This window comes from Phocoena sinus, chromosome 15 (genome assembly GCF_008692025.1).
Source record: "Phocoena sinus isolate mPhoSin1 chromosome 15, mPhoSin1.pri, whole genome shotgun sequence".
Lineage (NCBI taxonomy): Eukaryota > Metazoa > Chordata > Mammalia > Artiodactyla > Phocoenidae > Phocoena > Phocoena sinus.
The window spans coordinates 70503816-70523509 of NC_045777.1; the positions used below are offsets into that span (position 1 = coordinate 70503816).

The window sequence follows — 19694 nt, forward strand, 5'->3', positions numbered from 1 at the left end:
GGGGCACCCGACCACAGACGAGTCCGAGGTGGCTGCTTAGTAAGTTTATTCCAAACCCATTAACAAGTGAACGTAAAAGATAAAGGAGGTGAATCACGTGCAACACGAAACTGATGCGTCTCTTCCAAACGGGGCGCGCCAGTCACTCCCCTGAAGGCCGTGGCCGGCTAGTGCTGCCTGGATCGCAAGGACCTTTTGTTCGATTTGGAGATGCTGGCCTCCCTCTCCTTCTCGGGGTCAAAGACTTCTGTACGCAGAAAAGCCAGAAAATGCTGTGAACGGTGCAGCCGGCTGCCATCCACAGCCACGGCTGTGTGCCAAGGACTCTGTCCTATGGAACATTCTACTCTCCAGGAAGGCAGAATTAGCCCCAGTTGACAGATAAACAAACAGAGGGAGCTGGGGGCACCGCTTATACCTCCCCTCCCGAGACAGCTGCCGGGGGGAGAGCCTCGTCTACACCAGACCCTCACATGCCTCAGAATGTCTACCAGGGTCTAGGGAGCCTGTGGAACAGGGCAAGCGAAAGCCGGCTCCGCTTAAGCAGAAGCTGCCTCAGCGAGTGCAGCTCGGGTCCTGCGCACACGTGACGGCTCTGTTGGAGCACCCCGCCTCCCTGCCCCCCGTGGCCCCTGAGGGCCACGCACCACAATTCGGACACGCTCGCAGCCCTGCCAGCCCAGCCGCCCAGAGGCCAGGAGGAGACAGCGGCTTAGGGACACGAACCTGGTATCTCGTGGGGCCAGTAGTCTTTACAATGGGGGCAGCGCAGCTCCGAATGGGACTGGAAGTACTTGGCCACACAAGGCAAGTGCATCCTGATTCCACAGGTCTCGCAGCTTTGACCCTGAAATGAGAAAGGTGATGGCCGTGGAGCCCACCGTGTTCATAAACCTTCAGGAAACTGCAAGGAAAACGTCCCACAGGCTCAGTATTTTTGTCTTCTAGGCCCCAGGTTAATAATAAGAACAACCCGTAAGTCTAACTTAGTGCAGTGGGTTTTAGTAAAGAATCTGACGAATGAGCACACGGGGAGGAAGCTCAAGGCTCCAAAGGCCGGAGCGCGGCAGCGGGGGCGGCAGGCCAGGCCCTTGGAGCAGCAAGGCTAGTCCCAGGCTCCCAGCATGTGTGGGTCCTGCAGTGGGCGTGAGGACGGCCGCTTTGCAGAAGGCACTTTAGCAACGTGGAGCAAAGCTTTCAACAGTCGTGTGTGCACTCTGTTCCAGAAACTCCACTCCCAGGAATTCAACCCAAGAAAACAACCAGGTGCCCAAGGATGGACGTGCAAAGAGGCCTATCCCGGTGTAGGTGATGATCGCAAAAAGATAAAAAGGAAACAAACATCCAGCACTGGTCCAGCTGCTCTGCTCTGCAGCCCTACAAAGTACACAGGGGAAAACAGATGACGGGGAAACCATGGTTGAGACGGAAAGGTGTTCACCACACAGCTGCCGAGATAATATGGACCACACAGAAGACCTCTGAGAGCCTTATCTGGATAAAAAGTAGAAAGAGCCCTGGGACGAGAACAGAGGGACCAGGGAGAGGCGGGCCTTCGTGTGCTCATCCTCGGACACTTCTGCGGAGACGCCCATCTTCTGCCCACGCTGGAGGAAGGCCTGGGGGCCAGAGAGAGAGTTCTAGAAAGTGCCCGCCCCCGGCCCTGCGGTACCTGGATGAGGAGGCTGTGACAGATGGTGCAGACTTTCACGGCGTCGGGGTACGTCTCCCGGATGTACTGCTCCATCTCCAGGATGGCCCGGCCGTGCAGGGTGAACTCCCCTTCCTTCTGCAGGGACACAACAGGAAGAGGCATCTTTTACGAAACTGGCACACCTGGCCCTCTTCCCACCCTGTATCTCTGCTCCCATGGCCCGAGGCCCAGAAACGGGGAGAGGTCCACACGCCCCTCGCCGCACAGGCTTTCACCAACCCCAGTCAACAGGCATCCACGCCGGCCTCCTGCAGAGCCTCTAGTGGGGAAAACTTAGGTAAGACCTAAAAGGAAACCGAGGCAAGGACCCCCGCCCCCGCATCTTCTTGGCGCCTTCCTTGTGCCTTCACAGACGGGAATCATGGATCTTGCACGGCAGCCCCACGTGTGAGGCCTGCCCAGCCCCCCCCCAGATGAGGACAGAGGCCGGGAAAGGGAGGCAGTGATCCCACAGCATGAACTCCACCCCCTACCCAAGCGCCCACTTCCTCCTCTCCTCCCCAGAGCCCCCCAGCCCCACCCCCAGGGAGCAGCACAGCAGATGCCCCCAGCCCTGCTGCCTGGAGCCACCAAGGGGACCATCCGTGATCACTTCCAGCCGCGCCACTTTACGGGCAACGCTGGAGACGGTCCAGGGAGGCCCCCGGCGTGGCTGGGTGGCATGGCTGGTGGGGCCTCCCGGTTCCCCCAACCAGACACGGTGGAAAGCCAGGACGTACAGAAAACCTGGCTGCGGTAACTACCCTACGGCCAGCTCACAGGGCAGAGGCAGGGGTCACAGAGGCCCACGGACGTTTATTCATGAAAGCCGACTAGTGAAGCAGGAGATGAACCTCTTAACCATGTTCGTTCCCCTCTGCTGCCCGCGCTGCGGGGGGAGGAGCTGCCGGTGGGGCTCCTGGGCAAAGGGCGCTGGAGGGCCGGTGGGGCCGGTGGGCAGGCCGACGTTGCAGGCCTCAGGAGAAGCCACTACCGGAACCTGTGGCTGCTGGGTCAGCCCAGCACTCCTTCGTGTCTCCGCTCTTCTCCACCTGACACCTGCAACGAGCAGGGCCCACTTCACACCCCCTCCCCACCGTAAGCCAGCCAGGAAGTGCATTCACTCTGGGCCTCCAGTGGCAGGCGGGCCACCACCCAGAGGGAGACACGGCAAATGGGCGCAGTCAGAGAGCAGGAGCGCTGACCGTGGAGAGCAGGGCGGGCAGGCAGGACGCAGCCCGGGGACTCTCACAAGTGGACGGGGGCCCGGCACAAGGCGCTGGTGTCCCGCGCCGCAGGCTGTCAGGCCAGCCAGGAAGCGGACAGGAGCTCTGTGCCCCTTAGGTGCTGGGCACGGGAGGGCGGGCCTCCCAGGCTGCCCTGGGTCCTGTGGCTGCTACCTTCTCAAAAGCTCCCCAGTCCGTAACAACGCTCCATCTCCAGGGCCACCCTCCCCCTCCTAACTGCCCTCTGGGCCCACCCTTGCCCCTCTGCAACCCTGTCCAGCGACCTGAGCTCTGCGAGGCCCAGCCCTGTGATGCTCCGCCGTTCTTAGGCTGAAGAACCAAACCCCTTACTGCCCACCTCCAGGCGCACCTTGTCCCCTCTTCCAGAGCGCCCAGCCGCAGGCTCCTTGCGCCCACCATGCCCACGCGGGCACAGGCTGCTCCTTCTGCCCTGGACCATGGTCCCCACCCCCAGTCCAGGTGCCTTCTATCCAGCCTTCAGCTGAGTGTCACTTCCTCTGCAGAGGGCAGGTTCCTCTGTTAGCGCTGTCATAAAACCCTGTTTCCTCTCTATCTGTAACTCTACTTCAGCGAGATGCGGGGCTGACCTCCAGCTCCCTCCCCAGACCGTGGGCCGGCCCGGTTTTGCTCACTCTGTGTTCCCAGCACGTGATGCAAGGCCCAGCGCTCAGCAGTGCTGTGATAAACGTCTAAAGGAAGAGTTAAGTAGCCCTTGCATCGATCCCAAGGAGGAACGCCTGAGGCTGGGGTGAGCAAGTTCAAGTTCAGTGTCAGGCTCGAGTTGCAGTTACTAAACGTCTTCTAGCTGCCTGAGACTGTGCCCGGTGCTTACTGTTCATGACCCCACTCATCCTCGGGGCCCCGTCACCGGGACAGGCGGCCTGCCCTGGATCTCCAAGGAAGACCCAAACCCAAGTTATCTCCCAGGCCTCACAGCCGTCCTTTGAGCTGGGATCCTGCAGTGGGGACTGGTCCCTAGGGTGTGCAGAGATGCAGCTGCCCGCAGACACCCAAGCTCCAAGGATCCGTGCTTTCTCTGAGGCCTCCTCCATATCTTGGGGCCTCGCCTGCTGACCCTGACCACCCCCTACTCCAGGGTCCCCTGAGGGGCTGCACAGGTGCCTCAGCACCTCCGTACCCTGTGCAAGGCCAGGGCGGACGGAGCCTTGCACAGGGTACCGGGTGCAGGGTACCGGGCAGGGCTCTCCAGGTACTTTCGTAACGAAGTGCCGTCAGGTGACATTCCCCCACAGCGTGGCTTCTGAGGAAAGTCCCGTTTCTGAGAGGCTGAGGGTAAGACTCAGACGTGGTCCCTCCGGTCAAGGTGCTGCCCCAGGAAGACTGGTCGGGGAACTGGCCAGCACTCACCTCGCAGCCCCTCAGCTGTTCCTCGAGAAGTGCCACAGAACTCACCGCCACGCCCATGCCGACCACTTCAGAAAGCACTCCACCCTCGCTACAAAAACACCTGCGTGCCACCACCGTCCTCATCCTTCAGACGGGAAACAGGCTCAGAGGCGAGAAGCCACCGCCAGAGGTACTGGCAAGGCCAGAGGAGGACCCTGGGGGTGTCTCACCACGATGCCCTCCCCCTCCTCCCGGGTCTGTTCCTTTGTCCACACGAGGCCGGAGGGGTCAGTCAGCACAGGGGGTCCCCGGAGGCCGTCGGGGCTGCGGAGGCCAGCGCTCAGGGAACCCCAGCCCTGGAAGGACGCACCAGCACCTCCACTTCACTGAGGAAGAAGCAGAGAGCACGGGAGGCAGGGCCCAAGGCAAGTCCAGCGGACCCCAGGGGCGTCCTTTCCTTCTGTCGTCCCTGCTCTGGGCAGCAAAGCATCAGTGCCGGTAAAGTCGGGCGCACAGCCCTGCACCGTGGTGGGACAGCACCTGCATGTGCGAGACACACATGACCACCCCGGGGCCCAGAGCCGGGCACAGAGGCTGCGCCTGGGCAGCAGAGGGCGAGCTTCGGGGGATACGACGGGTGTTCGTACCCACACAGTCCCGTATGAATACTGCTATTTCCTAATCTACGAGGATTTCTTGTATTATTTTGGGGGTAAGTTTTAGATAAATGCTGTTCCTCTGGAACTTCATCTACCCACCCGGTCGCCGTTCAGGAAGTAGCACCTCCAGGAGTGATGAAGTACAACGATGAGGTCACAGTCCCCAGCCTTAGAAAGCCTGGCCCGAGGACACAGCATGGTCAGTTATGACCCGAGCTGCCCGAGAACATTCCATATCGCCAAATCCACCCCAGAGAGGAAGAAGAACTGCGACAAAGCAATTGATGGGGACCTGCAGTCACCCAAGCTGGGGCCTGAACGTGGCTCTGCCACTTGCCGGGTGTGGGACTTCACCCAGATCACGGAGCTGCAGTGGGTTCAGCTACAAAACAGAGCTAAGGGGCTCCCCGCCCTCACAGGGCGGCTGGGAGGACCCAAGCACATGCTGCGCAGACACGCCCAGAGACGCTGGCACCCACTAGCAGCTCCCCCTCCCCCTGCCCTCGCTGCTGTGGCCTCTTCAGACATTTCCTCCCATCAGGCAAGTACCTCAGGCACTGAACGTTTCTGGTCAGGCTACCAGGGCCCGCCCACCCTCTGAGATCAGTAACTCAGAACACTGTCGCAAGGACTCCAGAGGTGAGCTCCACCCCAAAAGGAAGTGAAGCATCGTGTCACCACAGCAGCGGCCTCCCACCAAATGAGGAAGTTGAGGGACTGTCTTGGCACGTCCTGCCCAGACACAGGCCCCCGAGGGGCAGAGCTGTGGTGCACGAGGCAGCGCTGAGCCTGTCTGACTCGCGTTTCTTGGAAACGGTGGTGCGTTTGTGGAAAAAGAACTGAAACATCTGACTGCTCCAGCCAACAGAATTAGACACGGGGCGTCGAGAAACTTGAACCTCTCAGATTCCTACAGCTCCTCTCCAAACGCTTATCTACACGTCCCCTTTGCTGTTTAAGGGCCACTATCTAAGTGAAAGAACCCCACAGCGCTGGCCCTGGGTAACATGACGCTGGCAACGATAACCAGGACGGGGACGGCGATTCCCGGGAGGGCCCAGCACTGGCACCCAACACGGCGGCTCGCCCCGCTCGCCACAACCCTGGGGGCGCACGCCACCCCCACAGGAACGCGGGGGCACCCGCGCCAGGGTTCGGGCCCAGGGCTGACGTCAGTGCCGTGCTCCTGCGTGCCACACTACATGGCCTGCCTGGGAGCAGAGTCTGGGGCCCACGGCTCTGCCACTTCCAGCTGGGGCTCCCCCGGGTCACGTGAGTGAACAGGAGGTTCCAGTCCTCCTCGCAGGGTCACTGTGGGCCTCAAAGCAGAGAAGGGAACCAAACGGGCCTGGCTCAACAGATGTCCATTAGATACAATATGGTTTTGGAGGAAAAACTGATTCATTCTAAAAAGTGAGCCAAGCTGGAAAATCCACTGTACGAAGTACCTCAATCAGCCATTTGTTTTGTACGAACTTCTGCAGCACATGCTCGGCTTCCTTCTTCCTCATCTTCTTGCCCTTAAGCTGATCAACCAGGTTCAAAATATTTGTGGAAGATGCAAAGCCAGTTTCTGAGTCAATAATCAGTTCCAACTGGAAGAAACAGATACCACATTCATCTATTAAACTGGCAAAAACAACTTTCAAGCAATAATACCAATTCTGGCAGGGGTGCAGTTAAACTTCATATCACAGGCAGAACTGTAGGACTCTTCAGGAAAATAACTTAATAATATGCATCCAAAGCCATAAACAGTTTTGACCCAAAAGTCTCTCCTGTAACACCATCCCAAATGAATGACCTTAATGCCCCCCCAAATCAAGAAGGGTCACTTCACCTCCCTGAAGATGGAGAAGCTGAGGAATGAATGAATAAGGAAACGGGGCAGCACCCCTCCTACTCAAAGGTGGGCAGGCCATCAGGGCTGGTCTGAGTGGCAGGCTGGAGTCGGGAAGGGCAGGAGAGCAGGGTGGGCCGCGAGAGCACGCTCGGGAGCTGCAGAGGCACTGTGGACCCAGGGCCGCGAGGGGCCGGCCAACTGCCCTAACACTTCTGCCCACAGCAGGGCACAGCCACTGAGAAGACAGCTTTCCTGCACACACAAGTGTGTCTGGCATCTTAGAGCCCAGTTCTCAACCCTGGCTGCTGATCGTCCCCAGGGGAGGCTTAGGAAGGAATGATTCTAGGACTCGGTCAGTCCTCAGAGACTTGGACTCGACAGACCTGAGGCCAGAATGTCTGCGTTGTTTTTACCTCCCCAGTTATTACGGTGCATCCAGAGCTGAGAACCACTGTCTTGACCGGGTGCTCAGCCAGGTGCGTGACAAGGTGGCTGAGTGAACAGCTCCAAAGCCAGGCGGGCAGAGCAGCGCTTCACAAATGTCCCTGTGCAAACGGGTCGGGGGCACCTTCTTAGAATGCAGGGTCACATTCAGCAGCCGGGTGGGGGCTGGGATTTGGCCTTTCTAGCAAAAGCTCCCGGGCGATGCTGCCACAGTACCAGGCAGTGACACCTATTCACCTGCATCACACACCCAGGAGGCCCACTGTTGCTCAACCAGCTGGGGTCAAACCCGGACCGGCCTTTCTTTCCTAGGCAGCCGTGGCAACCTCCCCAGCAATCACCTGGCAGCTATGAATTCTGGGTGAGGCGCTTGGTGACATCCCGCTGCAAAGGGCTTTCTCAGGCAGCAGTGGTGACCCTCTAAGATTGCAGTTTCCATTTCCAGTGAAAGACAGGTATTCCTATAAGAAGCCCAGCTGCTGGGCAATGGGAGTTACTGTACTTACAGCCTTTCTAAACAGATCCAGCTCATTCTCTGCAAAATCTGAGGCCATTTTAGAAATTGAAGTTGTTGCAAGATTCACCTAAAAAATAAGTCAGCGTGAGGGTCAGGCTGTGCCCTTCACTTGTCAGTTAATTCACTTGTTGGCGCTCTCTCCCTCCCTGCCTCCCTCCCTGCCTTGCCAGTCACGGAGCACCTGTGTCCCGGTACTGTGGGCCACAGGGATAAATTTGTAACCGGTCTTATGTTACAGGCTTAAACCTATAGCTCAGTCAGTATGTCTAATTTTCAGAGATTTTAGAATTCCCAAGATTGTGCAATATCTTCCAAACTCAGATAAATTCAGGAAACTTGTCTGCATGCTAATGGAGCTTCAAATGCAAAAGGCACTGGGAAGTCTGGCAGTAAATAAATCTGATTTACCGATTTGACCCAGCATTTCCATGTTATTTGATTCTATAACCCTTTCTTCCATGGACAACGTTTGGGAAACCCTGGGCTAGAGCCCCTTTCTGTGTGGGCCCGGTGGGTAGGAGCCTGATCTCCCTTGACAGCCTAAGGTGGTTCCCGAGCCAAGGATGGGGGTTTGTATTTCACCTCCTCCCCTAGCTGGGAGGGAAAACCTGAAAACAACAGGAGGCCCCAAATATGTCTCAGTCCTTAGCGGCCACGCACGTGTTTCTTTTCCCAGCTTCTATGTCTTGTTCTAAATGAAAAGGCATCTTATCCCTTTCTCCCTCCAAGCCCTTGGTGAGGCGGGTGCCCCTGCATTCGCCCCAGTAAGGAGGGCACGGGGCTGTCTCCACTGCAGTCCCTCACACATCCACCAGGGGGCTCTGTCTGCACTCACCAGCGCATAAATGGGTCTCCCGTCATCTTCCGTGACGCCTTTCTTTATCTCGATGTACAAAGACTCCAAGACACTGTTAATGTTGTTGATGAAGTCCTCCAACTTCTCTACGGTAGCAGTGCCTGGAAATAAACAGGCAAAAGCAAAAAAGGGGGAGGGTGCTCCATCAAAAAAAGTGCAGCTTGTTTCAACCCCGCCATCACCCTGAACACGGGACAGCAAAGCCAGAAATGGGTGGAGGCCCTGGCCCTGTTGGGTGAGCGCCAACGCCTGTGGCTTCTTTCTTCCTGGAGCAAAGAGACAGCGCTGTGAAGTACAAACGCCTGGGAAATAGCATCTGAGCCTGCTGAGGTCTTCCTGTCTTGGCTGGCAGCCCTCGGCCTCCTCCCCAGCCCCAGTTCCCTGCCGCCCTGCCACTGTCCCCACTCAGCACCTCAGTGCAGTGGGCATCACAGCCTGACTCCTCCGTAGAGCCTCTGCCCCTGCCTGTCCTCATGCACGCGTCAGGTCCACCTCTATCCTTCCTCCCTTTATTCGACATCCAAACACACATCGAACACTGGCACACCTGTGCTGGCCCGGGGCTGCGACAGTGAAGAATAAAGATGACAGGGTAAGAAGAGCAGCTCACACGGAGCACCCACCCGGGGGAAGGCCCTGATCTGAGTGCTTTTCCTGCCTGCAGAGGGGGGCTCACTCACCCAGCGTTACACCGCCAGGCACAGCGAGCAGCGGGGAGCCCTGACAGCAGGGCCACAGCCCCTGACCTGTATGCCAGCCCCCTCGTGCTGCCCCTGGTGATGCACAAGGCAGCAGCACCCTCTCCAGGGCCACCAGCCTGTCAGAGGAGGGGGTACGGACAGAGCCCGGGGAGCACCGCAGGGGGCTGGGGTAGATGGACAGCAGACTGGCAGGGGAAAGGACTTCTGGGAGGGCTGCGGCGGCAGCAGCAGGAAGCAGATGGCCCAGGGCCCCACGGGCTGGGGGGTGTGTGCCCTTCCTCCCGTGGGACATGGGAGCCTCTCAGAGCTGGAAGCACAGGAGAGACATGGTCAGCTTTGGGTCCTGGAATCACCCTGTTGTACTGTGAGACTTTTTTAAACCAAACGTATGTATTACTGTTTTCACTTATTAAAATAATTAATTTCAAAAGATTTGTGCCTTAGAAAAATCACTGTAAGAAAAAAACAGCAGGACAACAGACAATATATAACATTATGTTAAAAACAACAATAAAACCAACAAAACAATATGCAGGAAAAAGGCCAGGAAGGTTACCCACAAAACTGATGAACAAGGCCATTGCTAGGAAGGGAACTAAAATGAGGGGGTCATCCCAGGGCACTTGAACTTTATGTTTGGCTTCTTAGAAAGGTACTTGTAAGCTCCTTGTATAGCTAAATGTTATGAAAATTTAAAAAACTAAAAGATCACACTGGTGGCAATGGCGGTTGCAGCCACGTAAAGTTGGCAGCTGTGACACAGGCACGGCATCTGCTGAGGAGGCCCAGAAAAGCTAATGACAAAGACCCGGACAGAAATACTAATACGTGAATCACAGGCGGGATCTAATCTTCCTTTACAACTAAAGTTGCTTAAGTTAAAGAAAAAAAAGCAATTTAGGGAATTCCCTGGCAGTGGTCAGGGAATTAAGATCCCTAAAGCCACGTGGTGTGACCAAAAAAAAACAAAAAACGATGAGGAAGAAAGCAATTTAAGGAAAAAATTCGTATTAATAAACAGATGGTACTCGGACGTGGCAAAAATCCTAACGGTAGCGTGATGATGAAATCTGGCCACAGCTGCTGAAACACCATGATCAGAGGAGTGAAACACGGTCACATTTCCTGCCTCCGTGCCCTGCTCACGCGCCCTCCTCCTCACTCCCATCGACCAGTTACGAAAGCAAACTCGCAGGGCACCTTTTTCCACGAGCTGTTCTCTGCTGCCCCGGCACGAAGTGCTCCTGTGCTTTCCTCCGCTCCCACACCACGCAAAGCATCTCGCCCCGGTGTGTGGGGCCAGCTACCATGGACGAGCCACGCGCCCGGCTTGCTGGAGACCCTTCGGCCTCCGGGAAGCACCCGACTCGAGCCTGGGAAACTCAGGCGCGGGGCCCCCAGGCACGAGGAACCATCTCCTGCCCACCAACAGGGCCTCTGCTTTGGGAGCTAGCCCATCCGTCCCAGGTGACGCAGTGGCAAGTCTCACCTCCCCCTGAAAGCGACAATTCACATTTTCCACTGAAAAGGCCTCTCCTGGGTGTCGTTCAGAAGAACGTACTCTGTGGGCAGATCAAAAGCATTCTGCTCCCTCGGACTTTCCTCGTCAGCACGGAGATGAGCTAATAGCCGCCCTGAGCTTTCCCCTCTTCTACCACCTCCAGTTTGCTGTCCAGCCTCACTTTTCAGAAACATGAATGTTCTCAATTTAAGGAAAAAAAAGCCCTTCCTACCACTGACCTTGCAGCAGCCGGCCGCCTACTCAGGGGCTCCCGTGGGCTCCAGCGCACAGCGGCCCCGTCGGGGGCTCAGCCACAGCCCTCTGCTGGGCGGACCTGCCTGTGCTGCCCACAGATGCCCTGCGCTGCACCATTACCTGGGAATAAGCTGCCCTCCTGTTCAGCCACACCCCCGCCCTAACTGGACTTCTTGGGGCCACAGAGGCAGCAGCAGGGGCCGGCCCAGTTCCGCCCCGCCCCTCTGTGGGCCCCCACGCCAGCCTCTCCGTTTCTCTCATCCCTGAAGGCCACCCGCCACCTCATATCCAACCTCACACATCGAGAACACTTCCCTGCAACCCTCTCTCCACCACGCCTGCTCCAACCAGCCAGGCTTCTGACCGTCTGGCATCCCAGACACGTCCCTTCCTGTGCAGGCCTGCCCTGACCACAAAGGATCAGGGTTCTGCGCTCTGTCTCTGTTCCTTCCACGGTCCTCAAGCACTTCCTTCCCCATCACACTTTGTTCCAGTTACCAATTCTGGCTGCCCCACTCCCTAAATAGACTCTACCAAAGAGTCTTTCTTTACCCCATCTGTGTGATTCTGGTGGGAAAACAAATCCCATAGGCAGAAAACCAGAGTGCAGGAACCTGCAGGGGCCAGGTCCCAGGTCAGCCAACAGTGGGCCAGAACCCGTGCTCGGCCTGTCAGACACCCTCTCAGTCTGAGCAAGGGACAAAGGGATGGCGGGAGGTGGTTCTAGCCCAGTCGCTGCAGGGGGAGGGTGGCTTTGGCCGTGAGGTGCTGCTGTGCTTTCCTGTGCCTGGTGCCCTGGGGCTCCGGCCCATTCCCCAGTCTGGCCACCAGCCAACGGTCAGTCCCGTGTGTTCCTTTCCCAACAGCCTCCCAACACGTTCCTTTTCAGGTTGGCCAGAATTGGGAACTTGCTTGCTACCAAGATCCCTGACGTGCCCGTTAAGTGTCAAGAACACCAGATCAGTGCTTCCCAAAATCAAGTCTTCAAACCAGCTAATTTTCACTGCTCTGCCCCCTCTCCCTCCCCTCTTCCTGGAGCCCATGGTGGAAAAGCTACAGTTGGCAAATCTGTAGGAACAAAGTGGGCCTAAAGCAGTGTCCGAGGATCCATTTGGCCCCAATATCCTATGAGTCCACGGTCATGATACCGTGCGTGAGATAAAGACCATATCACATGATTTTGAGGCAACTATTTCCAGTCTTGGTTCTACCACTTCAAGGGACCTCAGAGAACTAACGAATAACACTACTCCTCCCTTCAGATCCCGAACCAATTGAGAAAAAAAGATAGGCTTCAGGTAAGTATCAAAATACCAAGTTTTTACAGGTAGAACTGGATCAGAGGCTGGGTCCCTCCACACCAATGACCAGCAGTCAGCAACATGGCATGACCAGCTATAAGAGGTAAAGAACAAGGCCCTGGACCCACCACAGCTGCCTCTTCTCAGAGAGCAAAGAGACACCCTAACCAGGACGATTAGCACCATGGCTGAAGCAAGCAAGGGTCTGTAGATCTTTGGTGCCACCTGTGTTCTCTCTCCGTGTAAGCAGGGTGTACCTGTGCCTTTCTTATGGGGTGTGGTAAGGTTGCTACTGTTGGGCTGAGAACAACAGGCCTGTAAATGTGGGGCTGTCATCACCTTAGGATGTGCTGGACACTGCTCATTAGCTTGGCTCCTTGCATCACCGCAAGAACACTAACTCCATAAGGTGAGCTGTTATTATCACCTTTACATACCAGAGGCTAAACAACTCGCCCAGCGTTGGAAATGGAGCCCAGGCCAAGCTCCTGGGCAAGAAGCCACACAGCCTCTGTGGAGCAGAACAAGTGTCCTCTGGGAACATTCCCTGCCCCAGACCCCACCAAGGTCACACCTACATTCCTCCAGAACTTGGCACTGTGCCTGCAGGGTCACAAAGAGGGACTCGGCCAATACAGAAAGACAGAAAGTATCTGAGCAGTGCCTGGGAAAGATGCCAGAGGCGGTGCTGATGCCACAGGCCTGTGCCCCGAGGCCACGTACAGGGGCTGTGCCTGGCCAACATCCATAATTCCTCCAGCCCTGACTACTCAGCCAGGTCACGGGGGGTCACACGCGCTGCTGCGGGAGGAGCTAAACTAAAGGCCATGGACTCAGGAGAGGACAGAACAGCTCTTTCTTCAGCAGGAAATGCCCTTCTTCTGTTGGGGCAATTAAAAAATGGGACTCAGGGCAGTGGACTGGCTGGGGTAGCACTGAGCAAACGGGACACTTCTCTGAGGAGTGAGAGCTGATTCAATTCATTTTGAGAGGTCGTTTTTTTTCTGGCCACCACTGTTACCTCCTCTTCTTTTAAAATAAATTTTAATTTAACCAACAAACCTCTTCTTGTTAATCAGAGTCTCTGCTTCCCAGAAGCCTACTGGAACCCAGGGTTCACTGCATACTTGGGCAGCAGGAAGTCTGCCGCCCTAACTTCTGAGCAACAGATAGTTTTGTTCCAAACCAGGCACCACAGATAGAAAACTTTTAGGCAGAGGAAATACTATTTTAGGCAGAAGAAATAATAGCAAGAAACAAGACCCCAGGGGACCAAACCACTTATGAGCCAACTTGCCCCATGAGCACTCTCTCATCTGATGGGGCCAGCTGGGTTGTCCTCCTGAGCACTGAGGACAGGGCAGCCCAGGCCCTGGACCAGACGTGAGCACTAGGCCACATCAGGCCCGAGAGCAGACCCCTGGGCTGGGAGAGGCTGGCAGGCAGGCACACTGGGCCAGAGAGGTGTGTGAGGGGTTGCGTCCCAGCCTAGGGCTTTCACCTCAGTTGCCTGGGGAAGATGATTCCCTCAACACTCAGGTACGTGAGTGGAAAGACGGGAGCTGACAATGGCATTTCCACAATGTGGTTAGTGAACAGCGCTGGGAAGTGCAGGAACAGCGGTCTTTTATGCGGCAGACAGATTAGACAAAGAGTTCTCTCCATCTGTATGTCACATCACTACGTGCTAAAGTTCTGCTCCCTCAGGATCTCATCAGACCCTCACAAATGAACGCCAACAGGAGCCAGTATGTGGTACAGTCTGTTTTCCAAAAGAGGAAACCAAGGGTCAGAGAGCGTAAGGACTTATCCAAGACCACAGGGCCGGTAAGTGACAAAATCCAGGTCAGAAAACAAACATCTGGCCTTCAGTCTGGCACAGTGACAAAAGGACCTGAGCATTCATTTAAAAAAAAAATTCTTACTCAGATATGCAATGAGGTCTGAGAATTATGTCAAAATGATATGGGGGTAAGTAATCAGGAGCACAGATAAAACAAGATTAGTCACGAGTTATCATTTTAACTCGGTGATGATGTGTACATGAGGCTGCGTTGGATTATTCTACCTTTCTTTCTCCATAATAAAAGGTTAAAAAAATATTTCAACACTCAACAACATAACTTGATGCCTTAACCCCCAAGAATCTGAATCAAAAAAGAGAAAAATGGTAGCGTCTTGTGACAACGGAGATTAGCTCAGGGCTCTGACTGTAAGCTAGATCCCAATGACACGCCACCAGTTTTCAAATTCTGGTGTAGGCTGGAGCCCTGCCATAAAGAGACACGGTGACTGCAGAGGCCACTCCGTCCCCTGACCCACCGGATAAGCAGTTGTGGTTTCTCAGAAGCTGGACTGCAAACAACTCAAAGGAGCAGACTGTGTCACACACATTCTTCTGAGACTGAATATACAAACGGACAATAAACGTTATAGAAACAGGGCTCTGATCCACAATCTGCAGCACCCAGCCCAGGGAACCAACCCACCACCTAGAGTAACCAGCCCAGGAAGCCAGCCTGCTACCTGTAAGTTAGACCTGTAGGAGGTCAGACCACTATCTCTAGCAACCAGCTCAGGAAGCCAGCCATAACCTCTGTAATAATTGGCTCAAAATGACCAGGTCTTGGGCTTCCCTGGTGGTGCAGTGGTTAAGAATCCGCCTGCCAATGCAGGGGACACGGGTTGGAGCCCTGGTCCGGGAAGATCCCACAGGCTACGGAGCAACTAAGCCCGGGTACCACAGCTACTGAGCCTGTGCTCTAGAGTCTGGGAGCCACAACTACTGAGCCCGAGTGCCACAACTACTGAAGCCCACACGCCTAGAGCCTGTGCTCCACAACAAGAGAAGTCACTGCAATGAGAAGCCCGCACACCGCAATGGAGAGTAGCCCCTGCTCGCCACAACTAGAGAAAGCCCACGCACAGCAACGAAGACCCAAAGTGGCCAAAAATAAATAAAATAATCTATATTAAAAAAAAATGAACAGGTCTTGATTAATAACTGACAGCTTCCCTAATTTCTGTCCCTGCTTCCAACTTAGGACCAACCTGAGAAAGCCAGGTGTGCTCCCGCAACCAATCACAGCCTGTCCTGCTTCTAGACTGTCCGCCTCCAGCTTCCTGAGCCCACGGCCTCCTATCAGGGCACAGCTGAAGCCTTCCTTTTGTTCCTCTATACAGCTTTCCCACTCCTCTGCCTGCCAGCAAGTCTCCAAAACACAAGTCCCCCTGTTAGAGCAAGCTCTGAATAAACAGCCATTGCCTGTTCTCATCTGAGTGGTCTTCACTTATGTCCACACTCTGTACACGTGGGACTTGGTTCAGCACCCTGTTCCCGGCAGGGGTGAGGAAGGTGGCTGAAAGGCACAAGCAGGCCTGTGGTGCCATCAGAAAGATGCCTCCGGCCACTTTTGTCTGGCTCACTGCAGCCCTCCTCTGAGTCCCCAGCACCCTGCCCCTGGAGTGTGACACAGCCTCCTCCAGCCTCCCAGCGTCCACCCTAGCCCCCTACCCGTCCTCCACATGCAGCCAGGGTGAAGCCAGAAACCCGCACCACCACTGCCAACCTGGAAGCCACCAGTGGCTCCTGTGTGCCCCCTCGCTCTACCCTCAGCCGCGCTGGCCTTCCTGTCACTCACACCCCCACTCAGCACCCGCACTCATGATCTCCTTCCACGAGTATTTCTGAGAAAATCCCAGCGTGAGAAATGCAGCCTATGGTCTACATAACAATTCCTATCATCCAACATCCTGGATCTTCTGAGGTGAGTTCCCACCCCCACCCCCAGCCCCGGGACCTGAGAGTAGATGGTAGGGGGAGGGACATACAGGAAGGAAGGGGCAGCAAGGCGCATGCACTGGACGTGGAGCAGGAAGTGCTCTGTGCCAGGCACTTCACCTAAGTTCCTGTTTAACACTCATGACTTTTCCATGAGGTAGGTAAGATCTCCTCTATAAAACAGGAAGCAGAGACTCAGAAAGTGAAGAAAAACAAACTTTCCCAAGTCCCTGATTTGAACCTGTGTCTTCAAGAAATGGCTTCCCTATTCCTGCCGTGGTGTGTGTGGTAATTCTGCTGAAGAATCCACTCCCAGCCCTCCCACACACCCACACACCGTCCCTTGTGGCTGGGAGCCAGTATGAAACACTTCCTGGAGCAAATGAAGGCCACGCTTTGGGAGAGCGTGGAGCACACAGAGGCCCCGGCTCAGCAGATCCGCACTGGCCTGGATGGACTGCTGGGGACCATCTCCCCCCTGGGTTCCTGCGCCGCAGTCATCAAGGGCCGGCTGGAACTTGGACACAGTGAGTCCTTCAAGAGCCAGAGATGTGAAAGCCACAAGAGTTTGTTTCTTCGTGGCTGCAGAGCTTCCAGAACCCAAAGACTCTGGTCTGAGCACATCACAACTGCCTGTTATGAAATTCTGTTATGTTGAAAAATTCATCAAGTTGCGTTTGAGATGTTACTTTTCATGCTAATTTTATGCCACTTTTCAGTTATGGTCACAAGCCTAATCCCCCTTGATTAACTGGAAAGGCAAGCAGGCTGACAGCAGTAAGCTTATTAACTGTTCTTCACGGCCAAAGGGGAGAAATGGACAATGAAATCATTAAAAGCAGGAGGAAGACTTATTTGGAGCCAGCATCTAATCACCGCTGAGTCCTCCTTGGAAAGAGAAGGTGCGTATAAACGTGACTTTAGATACAAGATAGAATATTAAACTGAAAGGTGGACGGCATCACTGCCTCACCACTAACATGTGCCACCCAACGATGAGTCTGAGCCCTGAGGCCTGCAGAGACAACAGCGCAGATGCGGTCATGTAAATCCGCAGGAGAAAAACAAAGCTAGGATGAGGGCAGATGAGAGGTTTGACAAGAACGGAAAATATCTGTCATCCATAATGTTCCTCTGACACTGTGTTCCCTAATCTATTTTTGGTACATGCACTCAGTTCACTGGTGTTTTGCCTGAACGTCATATTACTTATTCTGCTCGCTGAAATAATGTTAAGTCTTAATTTTTTAATCTAAGATTTCAGATATTCTACCTAATTTGTCCTGAGGACAAATTATATGTGACAACTAAATGTGACATATGACTCTGGGGTGGATCCTTTGCTAAAAAAGACAATATTGGGACAACTGGAGAAACACCAATGGGGTCTGTGGACTAGATGATAGTGAGGGATCAATGTTAATATCAGATTTAATGGTTATCCTGCGGTTATTCAGGAGAATGTCTGCTAGAAGGAAACACACCCTAAAGAATGTAGGGGTGATGGAATTTCAGATTAAATGATTCAGGGAGGAAAAAGGTCTTTGTACTATTCTTACAACTCTCCTGTGAGTCTGGAACTATTTCAAATTTAAAAAATTAATTTAGGGCTTCCCTGGTGGCGCAGTGGTTGAGAGTCTGCCTTCCGATGCAGGGGACACAGGTTCATGCCCCGGTCCGGGAAGATCCCACATGCCGCGGAGCGGCTGGGCCCGTGAGCCATGGCCGCTGAGCCTGCGTGTCCGGAGCCTGTGCTCCGCAACGGGAGAGGCCACAACAGTGAGAGGCCCGCGTACCGCAATAAATAAATAAATAAATAAATAAATTTAAAAAAGCAACCCTAGGAGCTTCAGGCAAGGCAGGCCCTCAAAGAATCGGGCACTGACTCAGAAGGCAGCACTGGGCAGTGCTGGGGCCCAGAGTCATTGTGTGAGAAGGGGCCACACAGCACACCAGACTCCCAGGGGTTTCTGCTTCCTGCTTTGTAAGACGAGGAGGCTGGACCCAATGATCCCCTAAAACCCAACTTGTTCAACCAAACAGAACCAGAAAGACCAGCCCCAAAATAGTTTAACAAGGTGAGTAACTTTGAGAGACTCGTTGTTATGGAACTGTGGGCTGTGGCAACTTTCTGCTTCTGCCCAGTAAAGCCACATGATCAATGACACACATTCCAACCCAGAGTCAGGTTCAGGTTCAGGGCCCCCTCAAACCCCGAGCTGGGCAACACCATTCCCCGACAACATCATCAGGAATACCTACTTTCCAAGGGGACGTGGGCCTCCTTCGAAGGCTTCAAAATTCAGGCTTCCATGTTTGTTTTGTTTTTAGGAAACTGAACTAATGAATCTTCCCATAACTACTTGCCAACTCTCTTGGGAGTCAGACTTCACGGTACACGAAGGTTCAGCAGCCGTTCAGAATGAAATCCAGTGCTACCGTGTCATCTATGACAAGAAAAAAGGACCTACTACCCAGACATCACTGGATCGGTTTTTCAGGAGGGTAGATAGAATTGAACCCAGCAAGGAACCAGAACCTGTGCCATCAACGTCAGGCGTGAGTGACATTGCAGCTTGCCCTCCGTCTCCTATTGCTGAGGATCCTTCAGCTCTTCCATCTCCCACCTCCTCTCCCTCCTCCAGCCAGTAACTCTTCTTGCCTGTTCACTCAGTGCCAGCCCCTGTATGCCGGCTGTTATATTGTACTACTGTACTTTTCAAGGGACTGTACTGTAAGATTAAAAATGCTTTCTTTATTTTTTGTTTGTTTTTTATGTATTATTTTTGTGAAAAGTATTACAAACCTATTACAGTACAGTACTACATAGCCGATTGTGTTAGTTGGGTACCTAGGCTAACTTTGCTGGACTTACGAACAAACTGGACTTAAGAACGCGCTCTTGGAATGGAACTCGTTTGTATGTAGGGGACTTACTGTAATTAAACAGTTAATCCCGCTAGGGGATTGTAAGTAAAGAAAAAAGTACTGGCGACCTCTGTAAGTTAATGATGACTCAAGAAAGCAGACTTGCTTAGCAAAAAAACCATGCAACAGAAGTATGAGACACACCCCAAAACAATAAAACAATGGTGGCATGAGACCCCACATCCTACCCATATCCTGACTCAGTAAGTTAATGATTCCTAGGACACACTCTTCTGCATGTACTAAAAACAAAAATATAAGGAAAAGGTGGCATTATACCAAAACCTGAGATGATTTAGCATTTTTAGCATATATTACCGCCTTTTTGCTCATTTCCATAGTGCCACGACAGTCCTGGCTTGACCAAGTAGGGACAAGAAAACTCCCCTGGCCAACCTGTAGGAGGAGCTGATGATGGAAGCCTGACGTCTACTCTAGAATGAGGAAGAGGGTGGCCTTTACCCCCTCCCCACTTTTCCTTTGATTATAAAACTGTGGCCCACTAAGTTCTCGGCACACGGCACCCTCTTGCCCGTCCGCTACTTGTAACCTCACAAGCGTCCTATTCTAATAAATCACTTCTTATCTATCACTTTGCCTCTCACTGAATTCTTTCTGCCC

At 54.1% G+C, this 19694-nt stretch overlaps 1 protein-coding gene across 3 annotated transcripts in view; it reads right to left on the reverse strand.

Annotated features, from left to right (window-relative positions):
- Positions 1-29: 29 nt before the first annotated feature.
- Positions 30-19694, reverse strand: part of NSMCE1 (NSE1 homolog, SMC5-SMC6 complex component) — a 40737-nt gene continuing 21072 nt past the window's right edge. For all 3 annotated transcript variants that reach the window (XM_032604452.1, XM_032604455.1, XM_032604453.1), the window contains exons 3-8: positions 8586-8707; positions 7740-7817; positions 6395-6541; positions 1673-1789; positions 727-847; positions 30-247 (exon numbers count right to left, since the gene is read on the reverse strand). In XM_032604452.1, coding sequence (XP_032460343.1) covers positions 168-247; positions 727-847; positions 1673-1789; positions 6395-6541; positions 7740-7817; positions 8586-8707 — 665 coding nt within the window. In that variant the 3' untranslated portion in view covers positions 30-167. The remainder of the gene's footprint in view (positions 248-726; positions 848-1672; positions 1790-6394; positions 6542-7739; positions 7818-8585; positions 8708-19694) is intronic.